This window comes from Astyanax mexicanus, chromosome 12, assembly GCF_023375975.1.
Source record: "Astyanax mexicanus isolate ESR-SI-001 chromosome 12, AstMex3_surface, whole genome shotgun sequence".
Classification (NCBI taxonomy): Eukaryota; Metazoa; Chordata; class Actinopteri; order Characiformes; family Acestrorhamphidae; genus Astyanax; species Astyanax mexicanus.
Window position 1 is genome coordinate 50,586,034 of NC_064419.1, and position 18,266 is coordinate 50,604,299.

At 37.7% G+C, this 18,266-nt stretch overlaps 3 protein-coding genes across 4 annotated transcripts in view; all 3 read left to right on the forward strand.

The window, feature by feature from the left end:
• Nucleotides 1-11,550, forward strand: part of cbwd (COBW domain containing) — a 22,303-nt gene extending 10,753 nt beyond the window's left edge. For both annotated transcript variants that reach the window (XM_022662631.2, XM_022662630.2), the window contains exons 9-16: nt 2,412-2,498; nt 2,989-3,033; nt 3,382-3,438; nt 5,415-5,466; nt 7,878-7,946; nt 8,037-8,102; nt 8,877-9,006; nt 10,964-11,550. In XM_022662631.2, coding sequence (XP_022518352.2) covers nt 2,412-2,498; nt 2,989-3,033; nt 3,382-3,438; nt 5,415-5,466; nt 7,878-7,946; nt 8,037-8,102; nt 8,877-9,006; nt 10,964-11,034 — 577 coding nt within the window. In that variant the 3' untranslated portion in view covers nt 11,035-11,550. The remainder of the gene's footprint in view (nt 1-2,411; nt 2,499-2,988; nt 3,034-3,381; nt 3,439-5,414; nt 5,467-7,877; nt 7,947-8,036; nt 8,103-8,876; nt 9,007-10,963) is intronic.
• A 129-nt stretch (nt 11,551-11,679) lies between these two features.
• Nucleotides 11,680-15,440, forward strand: foxd5 (forkhead box D5). Its single transcript, XM_007241647.4, has 2 exons — nt 11,680-12,071; nt 13,921-15,440. Exon 2 carries the CDS (start codon nt 14,163-14,165, stop codon nt 15,177-15,179), a length of 1,017 nt encoding a protein of 338 aa, XP_007241709.2. The 5' UTR covers nt 11,680-12,071; nt 13,921-14,162; the 3' UTR covers nt 15,180-15,440.
• Nucleotides 15,441-17,292: 1,852 nt separating this feature from the next.
• Nucleotides 17,293-18,266, forward strand: part of pgm5 (phosphoglucomutase 5) — a 44,123-nt gene continuing 43,149 nt past the window's right edge. The window contains exon 1 of the mRNA XM_049485610.1: nt 17,293-17,728. Coding sequence (XP_049341567.1) covers nt 17,471-17,728 — 258 coding nt within the window. The 5' untranslated portion in view covers nt 17,293-17,470. The remainder of the gene's footprint in view (nt 17,729-18,266) is intronic.

Below are 18,266 nucleotides of genomic sequence, written 5' to 3' on the forward strand. Positions count from 1 at the left end.
ACTGTAGTGAATAAATATCAATATATTAAATATTTCTAACAAACTTACTAAAGAATATATATATATATATAATATGTACATGTGCTTTATATACATATTATATCTATACAATTCAGTTTATATCTAAAATGAAAAAAGCAGCAATTATTACTGTGAATGTTTCAAGTGAACAGTGAGGTATAGTGAGGTATGATGGTGAGGTATAGTGAGGTATTATAGTGAGGTATAGTGGTGAGATAGTAAGGTATAGATGGTAGGTATAGTGGAGTATAGTGAGGTATAGTGGAGTATAGTGAGGTATAGTGGTGAGGTGATTAGGAGGTATAGTGGAGTATAGTGAGGTATAGTGGAGTATAGTGAGGTATAGTGGTGAGGTGATTGGGAGGTATAGTGGAGTATAGTGAGGTATAGCGGTGAGGTGATTGGGAGGTATAGTGGAGTATAGTGAGGTATAGTGGAGTATAGTGAGGTATAGTGGTGATGTGATTGGGAGGTATAGTGGAGTATAGTGAGGTATAGTGGAGTATAGTGAGGTATAGTGGTGATGTGATTGGGAGGTATAGTGGAGTATAGTGAGGTATAGTGGAGTATAGTGAGGTATAGTGGTGATGTGATTGGGAGGTATAGTGGAGTATAGTGAGGTATAGTGGTGATGTGATTGGGAGGTATAGTGGAGTATAGTGAGGTATAGTGGAGTATAGTGAGGTATAGTGGTGATGTGATTGGGAGGTATAGTGGAGTATAGTGAGGTATAGTGGAGTATAGTGAGGTATAGTGGAGTATAGTGAGGTATAGTGGAGTATAGTGAGGTATAGTGGTGATGTGATTGGGAGGTATAGTGGAGTATAGTGAGGTATAGTGGTGATGTGATTGGGAGGTATAGTGGAGTATAGTGAGGTATAGTGGAGTATAGTGAGGTATAGTGGTGATGTGATTGGGAGGTATAGTGGAGTATAGTGAGGTATAGTGGAGTATAGTGAGGTATAGTGGAGTATAGTGAGGTATAGTGGTGAGGTGATTGGGAGGTATAGTGAGGTATAGTGGAGTATAGTGAGGTATAGTGGAGTATAGTGAGGTATAGTGGTGAGGTATAGTGTTGAGGTATAGTGAGGTATAGTGGAGTATAGTGAGGTATAGTGGTGAGGTAGTAAGGTATAGATGGTAGGTATAGTGGTGAGGTGATTGGGAGGTATAGTGGAGTATAGTGAGGTAGTAAGGTATAGATTGTAGGTATAGTGGAGTATAGTGAGGTATAGTGGTGAGATAGTAAGGTATAGATGGGAGGTATAGTGGTGAGGTATAGTGGTGAGGTAGTAAGGTATAGATGGTAGGTATAGTGATGAGGTGATTGGGAGGTATAGTGGAGTATAGTGAGGTAGTAAGGTATAGATTGTAGGTATAGTGGTGAGATAGTAAGGTATAGATGGTAGGTATAGATGGTAGGTATAGTGGTGAGGTATAGTGGTGAGGTATAGTGGAGTATAGTGAGGTAGTAAGGTATAGATGGTAGGTATAGTGGTGAGGTATAGTGAGGTATAGATGGGAGGTATAGTGGTGAGGTATAGTGGAGTATAGTGAGGTATAGTGGTGAGATAGTAAGGTATAGATGGTAGGTATAGTGGTGAGGTATAGTGAGGTATAGATGGGAGGTATAGTGGTGAGGTATAGTGGAGTATAGTGAGGTATAGTGGTGAGATAGTAAGGTATAGATGGTAGGTATAGTGGTGAGGTATAGTGGTGAGGTGATTGGGAGGTATAGTGGTGAGGTATGGTGAGGTATAGTGGAGTATAGTGAGGTATAGTGGTGAGATAGTAAGGTATAGATGGTAGGTATAGTGGTGAGGTATAGTGGAGTATAGTGAGGTATAGTGGAGTATAGTGAGGTATAGTGGTGAGGTAGTAAGGTATAGATGGTAGGTATAGTGGTGAGATAGTAAGGTATAGATGGGAGGTATAGTGGTGAGGTATAGTGGAGTATAGTGAGGTATAGTGGTGAGATAGTAAGGTATAGATGGGAGGTATAGTGGTGAGGTATAGTGGTGAGGTGATTGGGAGGTATAGTGGAGTATAGTGAGGTATAGTGGTGAGATAGTAAGGTATAGATTGTAGGTATAGTGGTGAGGTATAGTGGTGAGGTATAGTGGAGTATAGTGAGGTATAGTGGAGTATAGTGAGGTATAGTGGTGAGGTAGTAAGGTATAGATTGTAGGTATAGTGGTGAGGTATAGTGGTGAGGTATAGTGGAGTATAGTGAGGTATAGTGGAGTATAGTGAGGTATAGTGGTGAGATAGTAAGGTATAGTGGAGTATAGTGAGGTATAGTGGAGTATAGTGAGGTATAGTGGTGAGATAGTAAGGTATAGTTGAGAATAGTGCAGTATGTTGTGCTGATGCTGTTCTCTGTCTCTCAGGCAGGTGGCGCTGGCTGATCTGTTGATAATCAATAAGACTGATCTGGTGGGTGAAGATGAGCTCAGTGATCTGAGGAACTCAGTCAGGTAGATTATTTATGTTAATTAATCCAGAATTAATCTCCTGATTCTGCTCTTCTTCCTCTTTAATCACCTGATCTACATTCAGTCTAAATCTAAACATTAATAACAGAAATACTCATCAGATTTTATACTGTTTATAATGTATTTTTATAAATGTTATAAATAGAACAATGTATGCGTTTTTACAGTTAAATCTTTTCTTAATTATCTTATATTTATATTTATTATAATTAGCACTTAATACAAATCTCTTACAGAAACATGTGCACTATTAATCTACTCATCATATAAATAACCAGAATATAAGAATAAATATCTGGGAAATACCCCAAAATAAAAATTGTATATTTAAACATGTTTAGATTTTATAAAGTATAATTCAATCATTTCTGATTAAATATTGCAGAGGGACATTTTTGTTGTTTAGTTGTTCTGTTTGAACTATATTATGATTCTGATATAAAATAGAATTTATTCTCTTTCTGATCTACAGGACTATTAATGGCCTGGTCAGAATATTGGAAACACAGAGGTCCAAGTGAGTTTATCTCATATATTATATTATTACCTGCCATAAAACACAATTAACAATTAACAATTAACAAATGTGTATTTGTGTTTGTGTTTGTGTGTGTGTGTGTGTGTGTGTGTGTGTGTCTGTGAGTGTGTGTGTGTGTGTGTGTGTTTGTGTGTGTGTGTGTATAAAAGCATTAAAAATTGTGTGGACCACAACATTTTCTTTACAAAACTGAATGATTGTGATATAACTCTACACACGCCTGATATACCTGTCCTTTTCTGATTTCTGATTTTGAAACGATTGTAAATCTGGAGGTATTGAGGCTCTTTTGTTAAAACTGTATAAAATAACAGTGTTCTCCTGTAGGGTGGATCTGTCTCAGGTATTAGATCTGCATTCCTTCGACACTAAAGACGGAGTCAGGTACGATATTTACTCTTAACATCTTAATCAATGAGCTTAATGATTTCTGTTTTATAAAAATTCTTTCAAAAGTATTCAGACCTCTTCCTCTTCACATTTTTTAAATGTAATGATAAAAAAGTAATACAATAAAACCCCAGTAAAATAAATGTTTATATGTAAAATTCATACTGTATAAGATTGTGAGGGATTAATGTGAATGGGTGTGAATACTTTTTCAAGGCACTTGTTGTTTTAAACAGTACCAGTCAAAAGTAGTTTGGACACATGAAGTGATCTATCAGATTATGAAGGAACACATAGTGAATCATGCAGTAACTTTAAAACAGTGTTAAACAAACCTAAATACTCTGTGAAGTATTTAGATACTCTTATCTGGGGAGCTGTTTGTTAACTTGTGGTTTCTGAGACTGGAAACTCTGATAAACTCATCCTGTACAACAGAGGAAACTCTCGCTCTTCCTTTCTTTCCTGGGACGGTCCTAATTTTTTCTTAAAGTATTTTGTTCTTTATTTAGTTGAGTAGTTGTTGCTTCTCATAATCTGGATTAGAACATTACTCAAATATTCACTTTTCACTGTATACCTGTAACTCTACCTCTTCACTACTTTACTTTAACTGATGCTCTCAAACACTTTATTAAGAGACAAGAAATTCAAGTAATTAACTCTTGATAAGATCAGCACAGCTGTTAACTGAAAGCCTGAATTCCAGGTGACTCTACCTCATAAAACTGACTGAGAAAATCCAGCAGAGATGTTCAAAACTCATCATCTAAACAAGAGGAGATACTTTTAAGAATCTAAAATATAAAACATATTCTGGTTTATTTAACACTTTTTTTGGTTAATAAATGAGTTCTGGTTCTGTAAGATACTGATTCACTGTAGGAGTAACAGTGTTGTGTTCTGATGTGACCCGTGGTACCGGTTCCCCCGGTGCTGTTCTGTAATGTGAATGGGTCGAGCAGCTGCGGCGGATTAAAGCCTGGAGTGTGGAGGAGCTGTGGGGGGGGGGCGGGGCTTCAGACGTGTGTCCACTCACACGTCCATTCAGCCCCAGCGTGACCCATTCCCCCCCCGCCGGGCCGGCGCTGACCTGACCGGACCCCCGCCGGGCCGCCTGTGTGGTACTGCAACCCAGAGACTAATCCGGGGGAACGTTTTCCCCATTTACCCTCCCTCAGAATCACCCCCCTCTCTCTCTCTCTCTAATAGACTGTATTCACATTACCAGCCTGAAGTGACTTAAATCTGATTTTTTCATGGCTGTATGAACGCACTAAAGACAATTTTTTCAAACCAGATTTGAGTCACTTTCATATGTGGTCATCTTTTTGCTGTTACGCATTAGCATTAGCATTAGCGCTACGTGCTTCTCTCTGGTACCCACACTGTTTCTCTTGGTGCAGCTGTGCAGCTATAGCTGCAAAAAAACAGCAAAAGCAAACCACCTGTCCTTTTTTCTCCTCCTGGACCTGAGCATGAACTTCAGAGCAGCTGTTTACTCTCCACTCCAGCAAAAGATGCTCCACATATGAGCTGCTAACTCATCCATTTCCCTTTATAAAGCTACGAGTCTCTCCTCTCTCTAATATGAGGGTTTTTGTTGTTGGTGAAGAAGGAGGCGTTTATACAGGTATCAATGTGCAGCATGTGAGACGATTCAGGAACAGATTCTGTGTTCACATTACACACAGATACAGATCACTTACATTTACACTGAATGTGAACCGACAAGATACACAAATCTGATCTGAGATAAAAATCTGATTTTCTCTCTCTCTCTCTCTCTCTCTCTCTCTCTTTCTCTCTGTAGTGATTAGTGGTGATTAGTGCTGTTTGTAGGGATTTCAGTAAGACTGAACATCTGTAAGAGCATTGACTCATTCAGCCAATCAGGCATCAATGCTGCAGCAGCTGTTCTTATTGTAATGGCTGTTTAATCTGCTGCTCTGTGGTTTTTTTATCTCCAGGCTGGACGAGAAGCTGCAGCTCCTCAAAACATCCCCACCTCATCTGGACAAGGTGATCACATGACCCCGATGTGTATAATATAATATATATATATATTAATATATAATCAATTAATAACAATAACAGATATGCAGCTAAACAATACTTTACTACACTCTGCACTTATCTGTATCCCTGCGTCTCTCTACTGTTTATGCACTTTATTCATATTTACTAAACCTGTCACTCTTTTGTACACTGCTGATCTTTGATCTTTATGTTTCTGCAGAAATTACTTTTATATTCTATATATTACAGTAGTGCACTCGCACGGCTCTACAGTTCACACCTTTAACTGTGTTTCTGCTCCAACTGCACTCACACTGCATTACACTAATAACTGTAAAGGTATCTCTCACTTATAAATGTGTGTGTGTGTGTGTGTGTGTGTGTAAACAAAACCAAATAAAATAGCCTCATACTAAATATCATGTACTGAAAAGGTTTTTACAGGTTTTTATTCATTTAGCAGCTTTTTCACAATTAAATAAATTAAATTAAAGCCTAAATGAGAAAACTACAATTTATTACAATTTATTAGTAATTACTGAACACTGAACATTTTACCGGCCCACAGGGCGCCTGCAGATCATTAAAGGGTTAATTTCTCAGACAGAGATTAAGATTAAGTCTAGTCCTACACTACAGATCTCCATTCTCACAGTGCTGTTTATTACAGTCCTAATCTTAATCCCTGTACCGGATCTTCCTAAACAATTAAATCATTAAAAATCACATTTTAAAACTTAAAACAGCAAAATATTGTCATTTACAAACAGTTTGACTTCTTATCTTTCAAAATAAGAAGACCTGGATATATATCATGTCTATCATGTTGAGTTAGGTAGTAGGGCTGGGTGATACGGCCCTAAAATCACATCTCAATATTTCAGGGTATTTCTGCAATAAAAACTAAATTATTTAAATTTTCTTTAATTAATAAAAAAATATAATACAGCAACAAAATAAATATAAAAGCTTTATTTAGTATAAATATAACAGTTTTTAAAAACAGAAACTCACCAGGACCCTTAATTTAATGTGTGATATAATGTAGAATATAGTTTGACACGCTGATCGAATCTTAAGATCTGTGTTTTTGAGTTTTTATCTTCTGATATTAGAACTTTAGATCAGGATTATCTGAAGAAGACTGGGCTCCTGCTATTAAACTGTTAAACATGGTGGTGGTAGTTACATGTATATACTGTATGTGTTGTTAATATTCAGAGCTTCCTCCCCCTGAGCTCAGATTTACTCAAGGTTAAATGTGCTCCATTTCCTTGTATCTCCCCCCCTGCGGTCTCGGCGGGGGCTAATTGCGGGGGGCGTTGGGGTTGTTTTAGTATTAGCATGGCTTCTCTTTTCCCGCATCTACCCTAACTGCCCCCCCTGCCCCCCCCCTCGCCGGGACGAGCCCCGCTGCTCTTTTCATGTAAACGAGTGAGTCTGTTTCTGTTGTTATTCCAGAGGAAAAAAGGAAATGTGTAACTCCGACACTGTTAAACAAAGACTAAAGATCTGCCCAGTGTCCCGCTAACGCCCCGGGGAAGTTCACGGGTCCGGGGGGACGGGGGGAGGGACAGGGGGACGAGAGAGTGGGCTAAAGCTGGTCTTAAACTCAAGGAGAAATTAAGCTTTTTAACACATCTGGTGAAAAACATTAACTGTGTTTGTGGTTCATGTAGAAATCTATTAATACAGCTACTGTTAGTGTTCCTAATAATATGGATGAAATTATATTTATGGAAAATCCTAATCCTGTTGTTTTGTTTAATGTATATAATTTTGTGTTTTAGGCACATTTTCTTACTTTTTATTATTCGTACAGTTTTATATGCACTTTAGCTTTGTGTATTTATAAATTGAGAAGTAATAAACACAGCCTTTATATCATATTAAAACATAAAATTATTCTAATTATCAGCTATTTTTTTTAAGAATCGACAAGGATTTAAAGCACACAAAACAAAAGTAACAAAAAAAAATTGCTAAAATCAACAGAGTATTAATCAATTCATGAGATCTTCAAGAAAAACTTAAACTTAACTAACATTAATCTATTTAATCAATGTGTTAATTATTTTATTTTTGATAAAATCCCAGATATAGATGAGTAAATAAGGCCTGAGGTTTTATTTTAATTTTGTATTAAATCTAAACGTGGGCTTCTCTAAACAGCAAACAACTTTTACATAAACCTGCATTTAGCAAAAATTAAAACAAAATGTAAAACAATTTACCAGTAAATGTTTTTAGTTTTTTGTTAAATGTAGTTTTTTTTTACTCAAATATTTTAGTGTACAGAACTCTGACAGAGGCATTACAGAAGCTTTTACACGCATACGCTCTTTTAAATGTTATTTTGTTCTGTTTTAGATGTTATTTTGCTGTTAAATGTTGTTTGTTTTGGTTGTTTACAGAATATATTAACGGTGACGTTTGAAGCAGAGGGCAGCGTCTCTGAGGACAGTTTAAATGTGTTTATTCAGGTATAAATATCTCCTAATAATAATCCTTTTACAAAGCTTTAATAAACGCTGTGCTGCTGAAATAAATACTCTCTTTCTGTCTGTTTTTAGAATCTTTTATGGGAGAAGATGTTTAAGAATAAAGCGGGTTTAGATATGAACGTTATTCGCTTAAAGGTGAGAATTATCTTTTTATTATTAAAGGATTGACAACTAAATTATAGAAATGTTTAAAATTTTAGAATTAATATAAATGACTTTGATTAGGCATCTCACTTAAAGCGTATGTTAATGTATGTCATGTTTTATGTATTATTTAAAATGAATAAAATGTTATTATTATACAGCTCTGTACAAAATGAAGAGAGCACTTCAGTTTCTGAATCAGTTTCTCTGATTGTGCTATTTATAGGTTTATGTTTGAGTAAAATGAACATTGTTGTTTTATTCTATAAACTACAGACAACATTTCTCCCAAATTACAAATAAAAATATTCTCATTTAGAGCATTTATTTACAGAAAATGAGAAATGACTGAAATAACAAAAAAGATGCAGAGCTTTCAGACCTCAAATAATGCAAAGAAAACAAGTTCATATTCATAAAGTTTTAAGAGTTCAGAAATAATCAATATTTGGTGGAATAATCCTGGTTGGTTTTTAATCACAGTTTTTTTTCATGCATCTTGGCATCATGTTCTCCTCCACCAGTCTTACACACTGCTTTTGGATAACTTTATGTGTGTGTGGTGTGTGTGTGTTTGGTGTGTGGTGTGTGTGTGGTGTGTGTGTGGTGTGTGTGTGGTGTGTGTGTGGTGTGTGTGTGTGTGGTGTGTGTGTGTGTGGTGTGTGTGTGTTTGGTGTGTGGTGTGTGTGTGGTGTGTGTGTGGTGTGTGTGTGGTGTGTGTGTGTGTGGTGTGTGTGTGTTTGGTGTGTGGTGTGTGTGTGTTAGGGTATTGTATCAGTGTTGGGGAAGCAGCAGAAGGCGATGCTGCAGGGAGTTCATGAGCTTTATGAGCTGGACGAGACGCCGGACGCCTGGACAGACGGAGAGACGCGGGTCAACCGGCTCGTCTTCATCGGTGAGAATTTCCTCAGCAGCTCTTCACCTCGGATTAATCTAACAGCTCCAGTATAGTGTACAGATTAAATTAAGATTAGAGTAAGAGGGGTTTACTCAAAGTCAAAGTCAAAGTGGTTTTTATTGTCATTTCAGCTATATACAGAGTACACAGTGAAACGAAACAACGTTCCTCCAGGGACCATGGTGCACATAAACACAGTGTAGACAGAACAATAGTGCAACAGTACAAAAGTGCAGACAGACAATACAACACAATACAGACAAAGAATAATAAATAACAAGACAGTGTGCAAATTATGCAGTGTGCAAAAAAGACCAGTGAGGTAGTAATTACCTCTATTACACAGTGTGCAATAGAGTCCAGTGAGGTAGTAGGGTTTTAGTGCTTTCCATTTTCTGGGGTAAGTGGGGTAAGAGTGTGTGTGCATGTACAGAAAACCATCAGTTCAGTCTCTGCAGTTAAGGAGTCTGATGGCTTGGGGGTAGAAGCTGTTGCAGAATCTGGTCGTGCTGGACCGGATGCTGCGGTACCTTCTTCCCGAAGGCAGGAGGGAGAACAGTTCGTGTGAGGGATGAGTGGGGTCATTCACAATGCTGGTTGCTTTGCGGATGCTGCGGGTGGTGTAAATGTCCGTGATGGAGGGGAGAGAGACGCTGATGATCCTCTCAGCTGTCCTCACAATACGCTGGAGGGTCTTGCGGTCAGAGACGGTGCAGGTCCCAAACCAGGCAGTGATGCAGCTGCTCAGGATGCTCTCAATGGTCCCTCTATAGAAGAGTGTGAGGATGGGTGGAGGGAGACGGGCCTTTCTCAGCTTCCGGAGGAAGTAGAGGCGCTGCTGGGCTTTCTTGGCTGTAGAGCTGGTGTTCAGGGTCCAGGTGAGGTTATCTGCTAAGTGGACACCAAGGAACTTGGTGCTCTTAACAATCTCCACAGAGGACCCGTCGATGTTGAGTGGAGAGTGGGTGTGTTGTGCTCTCCTGAAGTCAACAACCATTTCCTTTGTCTTGTCCACATTCAGGTGAAGGTTGTTGACTGTACACCAGTCTGTCAGCCGCTGCACCTCCTCTCTGTATGCTGACTCGTCGCCTTTGGTGATGAGACCCAGCACGGTTGTATCATCGGCGAACTTGATAAAGCTGTTAGAACTGTGTTTTGCAGCACACTCTCTGAATTAGTCTCAGTTTTTTCCTAAACTAAAAACTTGTGTTTTTAGAAGTTCTCAGTTTCAGATTTGAAGTTTTAACTGGAGGAACCTCAAAGTTTTAAAGGGATTTACTGTTTGTAATTTTGGGAAATCGTTAATAACCCTATTTCAGAATGCAGTAATATTATACAGTTTATTACACTTTAATCGATTCAATTAATCATTCTTTATTTAATCAAACTTTATTATCAACTAGTATTAAAAACAATGCTAACATGGGAGATAAATAGTGGGAGATATTTTGACTGAATTCACCATAAAACACAATCAATTAATCAATCAACCCTTACATTCACTCAGGAATACATTAAGGGTAAACCTCATTTACAGTTTAAAAGTGATTGAAAATATTTAATCAACATTTAATATAGATGACTAAAATATATATGTAAAAAGAAAAAATAGAAAATTCTAAAAACATTGACACAAAAAGTAAAGAATGTATAAAATATAAACTAAAGAGAAGGATAATAAGAGTAAAGTTAAATGATAAGAATTATAAGACAAGATAAAAAGAATAATAATTATAATAAATCAAGTTGTGAACCTTAAAAGTATTTAGTTTTCTTGGAGCAGTTTAGATGATCTGAATAGAATCACTTTAACAAATGAAAATCCAGCATCAGTTTTATAGTTTACTTTTTGCTTATTTATGTTGTGTTTATAATCTGAGTCCTATTGGCTCTGCTACTGTATTTATAAACGGTGATAAAATAAAAACTGTATTATTATATTTTCTTTTCTCAGGTCGTAATCTGGATGGAGAGATTTTGAAGAGGGAGTTCCTCGCTCTGCTCTCAGACGACAGGAATGAATGAAGGAATAATAAAGTGAAATTGCTGATCTGGGGTCAGTTTGTCTGCTTATCTTTTTTCCTAACAGGATTATGAGCACAGTAAAGCTGACCCCAGACCAGCTCTGTAATTCTGAGGTGCTACCGGCTGATCTTCAGATCTGGATTAGGTCTGTAGCTCCATCACAGAACACTGGACCTGAACTCAGGACTGTACCTCTGGTGTTGCGGTGTCGTACCTGTTTACACTGGTGAAGAAAATACTGCAGTCTAAGATTCTGCGTTTTTTGGAAGTGAAGGAAATATTTTCAAAAAATATAAACACTAAAATATTATACCCTGGAATACTGCTGTACAGCCCATACAATTAAATAAAAATAAGAAAATAATTGGTTTTAAACAGTCTGAACCAAAAGTAACATGATCCACCCAAAATTTTATGACAATAAATAATAACCGGTTTATGTTCTTGTTTTAATGGACATGTTCACAGTTTGTGAATTTGTGAAATTCAGTTCACAATAAACCTGATATGGTGTAATTTGTGTCACGTTTTGTGATTGGTATGTGTGAGATCTGTAATTACTACAAGCACCCACTTAACACCCAGTTTCTGTGCTAAAAAGACCTCAATTCTACACACAGAAAATTCCACCACTGTAAAAAATATATAGCCCTAAAGAATTTGTTTTATTTTTGTTTATTTTTTACATGCAAACTGTGGCTCATATAGTAACATTTACTTTAGTTTAAGTGCAGATGTACTTGTTTAAGCATTGATTAAACATATTAAACACAGTTTTTTCCTGTGTGTTTTAGAATTAACTGTATTTGTTCTTAAGGATGAGATAAATATATGTGTAAATATATTCAGTCAAAATATGTGTCTCAAACAAAACTGAATAACACCTAATCTGTAATTTAAAACTTTTTTTTATTTATTAAAGATTAAACTGCCTTCAGACTTGAGTAACACCTGGTATTTACTCAGGTAACAATAATTAGCATTAATCAATATTAACTGATTATTTACAGAAAACGTGAGGATTTTGCTTCTGAATGGTAAGTAATATTAGGTGTTCATATCAAACATGTGCTAATATTTGAAATAAATAATGTATTTGGTATAAAATCTGAGAGAATTGTGTAAATTAGCTTAGCTTAGCTAGATTAGTTTACTGAGGGAACGGTCCAGAACTACTTCTAAGCTAACATAGCTAGCGTTAGCTTAACAAACTCACAGAATCAACAGTCACTCAGATATTTCCCAACAGTGCCCAAAAACTAAACCTCTGCTTTCCTAAATCACACTTAGTATTTTTATTAACGTCACACAGACGTGTTAATGTGGTTTATGGCTCTGTAAGACTTCCTGTGAACAATAAAATCAAACAAAACCTCAGTTCAGCAAAAGAACCTACAGCTAAAATCAGTGACTTAACTCATGTTCTGTTTTAATGCACACGTATAAAAGCTATTTTAATATAAATAACAGTAAATAGTATTAATAAATTAGATGTGATTTGACTGGAATATAAGTTTTGGGAATGTTTTTATTAAAGATCTGGCTGAAGCCTGACTAACGCTGTGTGTTAGCTAGCGGGTAGCATTAGCATTGTAGCTTAGCTTAGCCTATCTTAGCTAACTCTGGTGCAAAATAAAGACGCTAAATTTGGACTGATAATCTAATAAATCTAATCCATTTAGTAACATTTTACAATACAGGTCACAAATAAGTACTTATGAAACTAAAAACATTATTAAATGGTTAATTTATGTCTCAACTAATTGTTAATTCACACTATTTAATACATTATTAAACATTACTCAATTTTAATGCTCAAGAATGTTGTAAATAATGAAGAATTGAGACAGTAGTTAGTTAAATAATTTTGTAATAATTAATCATCTAAACTTTTGACAACAAATAATAAGCTGAGCCTTTCTGTAGTAATGTGAATTAATTGTAATTTATTAAGTTTTACCAGCTATTTTAATATTATATTGTACTTTTTTATGTATTGGGTGCGTTAAGCCTTTTTATGCTAAAATGATGCCAGTGATACTAGTCCTAACTTATTCTTGACTAATAAAAATCTAATTTCTGCTATTGATTGTTATTAGTTGAAATAATAACTAAATAATTAAAAAGCACTTATTATTTGAAATAATAAGTAATTCCAGATATCTTCACTGTAACTAGTAAAAACTGTAGATTTGGATCAATAATATTATTATTACGTCAGTATATATTATAAAGTGTAGAGTTAGTGGTGGTTTAGCGGGTGTTGTGTGTGTTTTGTTGTTTTAGGCTGAATCAGGTGAGATAATACAGGTGAGATAATAAAGGGGATGGGAGGCAGATGCTCCCCCAGGTGAGGAAGTGTCTCTCATTAGCAGTTCTGAGATCAGTAGCCGGTATCCGCGCCCTCCTGCGGCCGCAGCGCTTCCTCCCCCCCATTCTAATGCTGATAGAGCCGTTATCCGCCCAGCGGGAGCCCCGCGGCCACGGCCACCGCCACGGCCAGAGCCGCCCGGGGAGCCCGGGCAAATTAAATGTGTAACCTACAATGTGAGAGTGAATCTCAAAAACACAATTTTGTTTGTGGTGATAATTATAATGAGATATTAAAACCTAATTCTATCCATTATATATTGACAAAATTTAAATACAGATATATATATATATATATATATATATATATATATATATATATATATATATATATATATATATATATATATATAATAGCCCCACAGTGTGGAAATTCACTGTACTGGATTTATAAAGAAATGTAATGATGTATGAATGAATGTAAGAATGAATACACTGAATACAATGAATGTGACAAATATACCTGACTTTCTCATGATGTGATTACAGTGTGTGTGTGTGTGTGTGATGTTACAGCAGGTCACAGGCAGCCCCCCACACCTGAAAAGAGCTGTGACTCCCCGCTGAGGCTCTGCGACCTTATTGGCCGAGGAGCAGCAGACCGGGACACTGCAGTCTCATAAATAGGCCCCAACCTCCACCAGCCCTCATAGACCACCCGCCACCCACCACACACAGAGCCGGCACACACTCAGACACACTCAGGACACACTCAGGAGTAAGGAGCCAGTGTCTTTGACCCGCCAGCCCGTGGAACCATGATCCTCGCCCCGGAGGAAGCCACCCAGTTCCCCCCCGAGGATCTAACCCGGGTCTTTATGGATGTCTCGTCTCTGGAACCCGGCACTGAATGTGGCAGCTCTGAGGAGGACTCCTCTGCTGAAAGCGAGAGCAGCTACGGGTCCGAGAGCTCGACCCCGACCTCTCCGGCCCAAAGCCCGACCTCGGGTCAGCAGATCCGGAGCAGCTCGGTGAAACCGCCGTACTCCTACATCGCCCTGATCACTATGGCCATCCTGCAGAGCCCCATGAAGAAGCTCACCCTCAGCGGCATCTGCCACTTCATCAGCGACAGGTTCCCCTACTACCGCGCCAAGTTCCCAGCCTGGCAGAACTCCATCCGCCACAACCTGTCGCTCAACGACTGCTTCATCAAGATCCCCAGAGAGCCGGGCAACCCGGGCAAGGGCAACTACTGGTCCCTGGACCCGGCGTCGGAGGACATGTTCGATAACGGCAGCTTCCTGCGCAGACGCAAGCGCTTCAAACGCAGTCAGCCGGAATTCTCCAGCGACGGACTCATACTCTACCCGAACCTGATCGGGTACCGTCCCTACGGGAGACCCTATTGCGTACCGGGACCGGTACTAACACACGCCACCCCCCTCGGATACCTGCCTCCCCAAGACTCCCAAGCCCTGGTTGTACCACCCACAGACAGCATGGTCCAGCAGACGGTGCAACCGCCACCATGTTTTCAGTTTCAGAACAGCACAGCCGGCACCAAGGCTGCAGAACTCCAGCTCAGACTCCCCGAGCAGCACAGACCCGGAACCGAAGGCCCGGTCCGGAAGTGTTCCTTTAGTATCGAGAGCATCATGGCCAAATCCGTCCCAGAGTTACACAAACCCTCCGCCCAGCACCTGCCACCCGAGTACCTCTGCCCGCGCCTGCCGCCGTCCTGCGTGCTGCCACAGTGGCTGCCGGGTGGCAGGACTCCTTTTGCCCTGAGCACCGTCCCGTTCACAGAGACCCTGCGGGTGGCCTACTCGTAACTGAGGGACTGAGGGACAGCAGGACTGAGAAACAGCAGGACTAAGGGACAGCAGGACAGCAGGACTGAGAAACAGCAGGACTAAGGGACAGCAGGATGTTCTTTTCAGGACTTTATAGGTGTTTTATGGAGGCGCCATTCTCAAGTGCAGTGTTTTTAACTGCATTACAGTTCTAATGTAAATAGATATATATGTGATGTTAATATATATATAAATCTAAATATGAGTGTAATATGTTTTGTAATAATATTGATTTTAAATTGTTACATGTTAAAAATGACTATTTTGTGTCCTTATCAAGAAAATAAATGTAATTATTATATTATTATAAAAAAACGTGTTTGAGTTTTTCCTATATAGTGCACTTAATTTACATTACGTTTTATTTGTGTGGTAAATATCTTCTGTGAAACATGTTTCCAGGCTGAAACAAAAAGGCAGAAATATTTTTTTAAATAAAAATACATATTAACTGTATCAAAACTGTTAAATTAAACTGTTCAACTTAAAAGTTAAGTTGAATAACTTATTATATTATGCCTAATATTTGTGTTGCTTTATATGCAATAATAGATTATACAGTGCAAAATATTTAAGTACTAAAACAAACAAATACTAGTAAAACAACTAATCCATTTTTGTAATTTTAAATACTTTGTTATATCAGACTTTATTTTTATATGTGCTTTATGTGTAATAATAGGTTTTGAAGTGTTAAAGGAGTAAGAATTGAATAAAACACCAAAGAATACATCAAAACACTTATATAGATAATATTTGATATGTGATATTTTGTTGTCCTACAGCTTTATTTATCCACTATGGGTCATCACTGTGGGCACATTTAAGTTTTTTTTATTTTAGCCATTTTTTAAAAAACTATGATGTTAAATTCACAAGTGTATTCTGAATTCCTTTTTCAAAATGTATTTTATTGAAAACAGTGATTCCAAACTTCTGAACAGAAGTGTTCAATATATATATATATATATATATATATATTTTTTTATTATTGTCCCAATTGTTACATATATGTGTATTCTTGATTAGCAGTGAATTCTTCCTGCACAACAGATAAGAGCTCATTTTAATAACGGCAAAGTGACAATATTTATTTTTTTGCCTTTTTCCAGTAGAATAACAAAAGTTGCTTTTCATGAAGGCATACACATATCTCATATAAATAAATAAACAAGAGTTCATTACTAAATGCAGTCTGTAAAGTACAAAGAACAGTGAGATAGAAATATAAATAAGTTTAAAAATATTTAAAAAGTGAAATAAAATGATGGTAGATATTTAAAATTTAGAATATTAGATTCGGGTTACTGGAGTTACCACTAGAGGGCGCTAAAGTTTAGACGGTATTTTGGTAGACTGTGTGTGCGTGTGTGTGTGTGTGTGTGTGTGTGTGTGTGTGTGTGTGTGTGTGTGTGTGTGTGTGTAGTGTGTGTGAGTGTTTGTGTAGTGTGTGTGTGTTTGTGGTTCTATATTTGTGAGGACCAGATGTCCCCGCAAGGACCAACAATGCTCCTGATAGTAAAGTATGTTAAATAAACGTTATTGTTTGGTAGTTTTACCAAATAATCTGTTAGTTATTATTTTAAAAGAAAAACAGCCTTTCTTAAATCTTAAATCTTTATTTAATTTAATATTCATCATCAGTTCATGCTAAAATTAATCAACGTTCAATTAAATGTTTTAAATAGTTGGGACTTTTAGGTGAAAGGTCATCCCCACAAATATTTATCACAATATTTATTATTTTACACGAGTCTTTCTACACTGTAAAATCACAATACAGGATATAAGGATAGAACACAAATACACAAATATATAATATAAATATATGAACATATTTAATGTACATAAAGCACCCAAATAAATTACCTTTTTATTACTTTTAAAAATAATTTTAAAGTGAAGATGAGCTTTAATGTCTGTCTGTTTACTCAGGCGCGTGCGCTCCCTCACACACACACACACACACACACACACACACACTGCCCTGTCCGGGATATTTGTGGGTGATGAGTGGTGAGTGTGTGTGTGTGTGTGTGTGTGTGTGTGTGTGTGTGTGTGTGTGTGTGTGTGTGTGTGTGTGTGTGTGTGTAAAAGTTTGGACAGTGTGATGCGCGCTCTCGTCGCTCGTGCACACGCGCGCGCGCCCCGCTGAAGTTCCCCCGCGCGCTCCTGTCTCTCTCTCTGAGTTTATATACAGTATTATAGATTAATATCTGATCAGTATTAAAGGATTTATCGATTATTGATCAGACAGCGGCTCGCGGAACATGGAGACCACCCCCATCCCCGTGCTGACCGTGCAGACCACTCCGTTCGAGGACCAGCGGCCGGGCAGCACCGGGCTGCGGCGGCGGACCGCGGTGTTCGAGACCCAGAAGAACTTCCTCCAGAACTACATCCAGAGCCTGCTGTCCGCCATCGACCTGCGGGACCGCCAGGGCTGCACCATGCTGGTGGGCAGCGACGGCCGCTACTTCAGCCGAACCGCCATCGAGGTGATCGTGCAGATGGCAGCTGCCAACGGGGTAAGGGCACTGAGTGACAGCGGGCACAGGGGTCCATCAATCAGCACAGCTCTTAAAACCATACATTTACCTCAGAATTAGTGTTATAACCACACATTTACCTCAGAATTAGTGTTATAACCACAAATTTACCTCAGAATTAGTGTTATAACCATACATTTACCTCAGAATTAGTGTTATAACCACAAATTTACCTCTGAATTAGTGTTATAACCACAAATTTACCTCAGAATTAGTGTTAAAATCATACATTTACCTCAGAATTAGTGTTATAACCACACATTTACCTCAGAATTAGTGTTATAATCACAAATTTACCTCAGAATTAGTGTTATAATCATACATTTACCTCAGAATTAGTGTTATAATCACAAATTTACCTCAGAATTAGTGTTATAATCACAAATTTACCTCAGAATTAGTGTTATAATCATACATTTACCTCAGAATTAGTGTTATAACCACACATTTACCTCAAAATTAGAGTTATAACCATACTTTTACCTCAGAATTAGACTAGAATTATTATTGTAATTCA

Excerpts from the sequence above, each read along its gene's own strand:
- foxd5 (XM_007241647.4), top strand. The coding sequence starts at position 14,163 with ATGATCCTCGCCCCGGAGGAAGCCACCCAGTTCCCCCCCGAGGATCTA.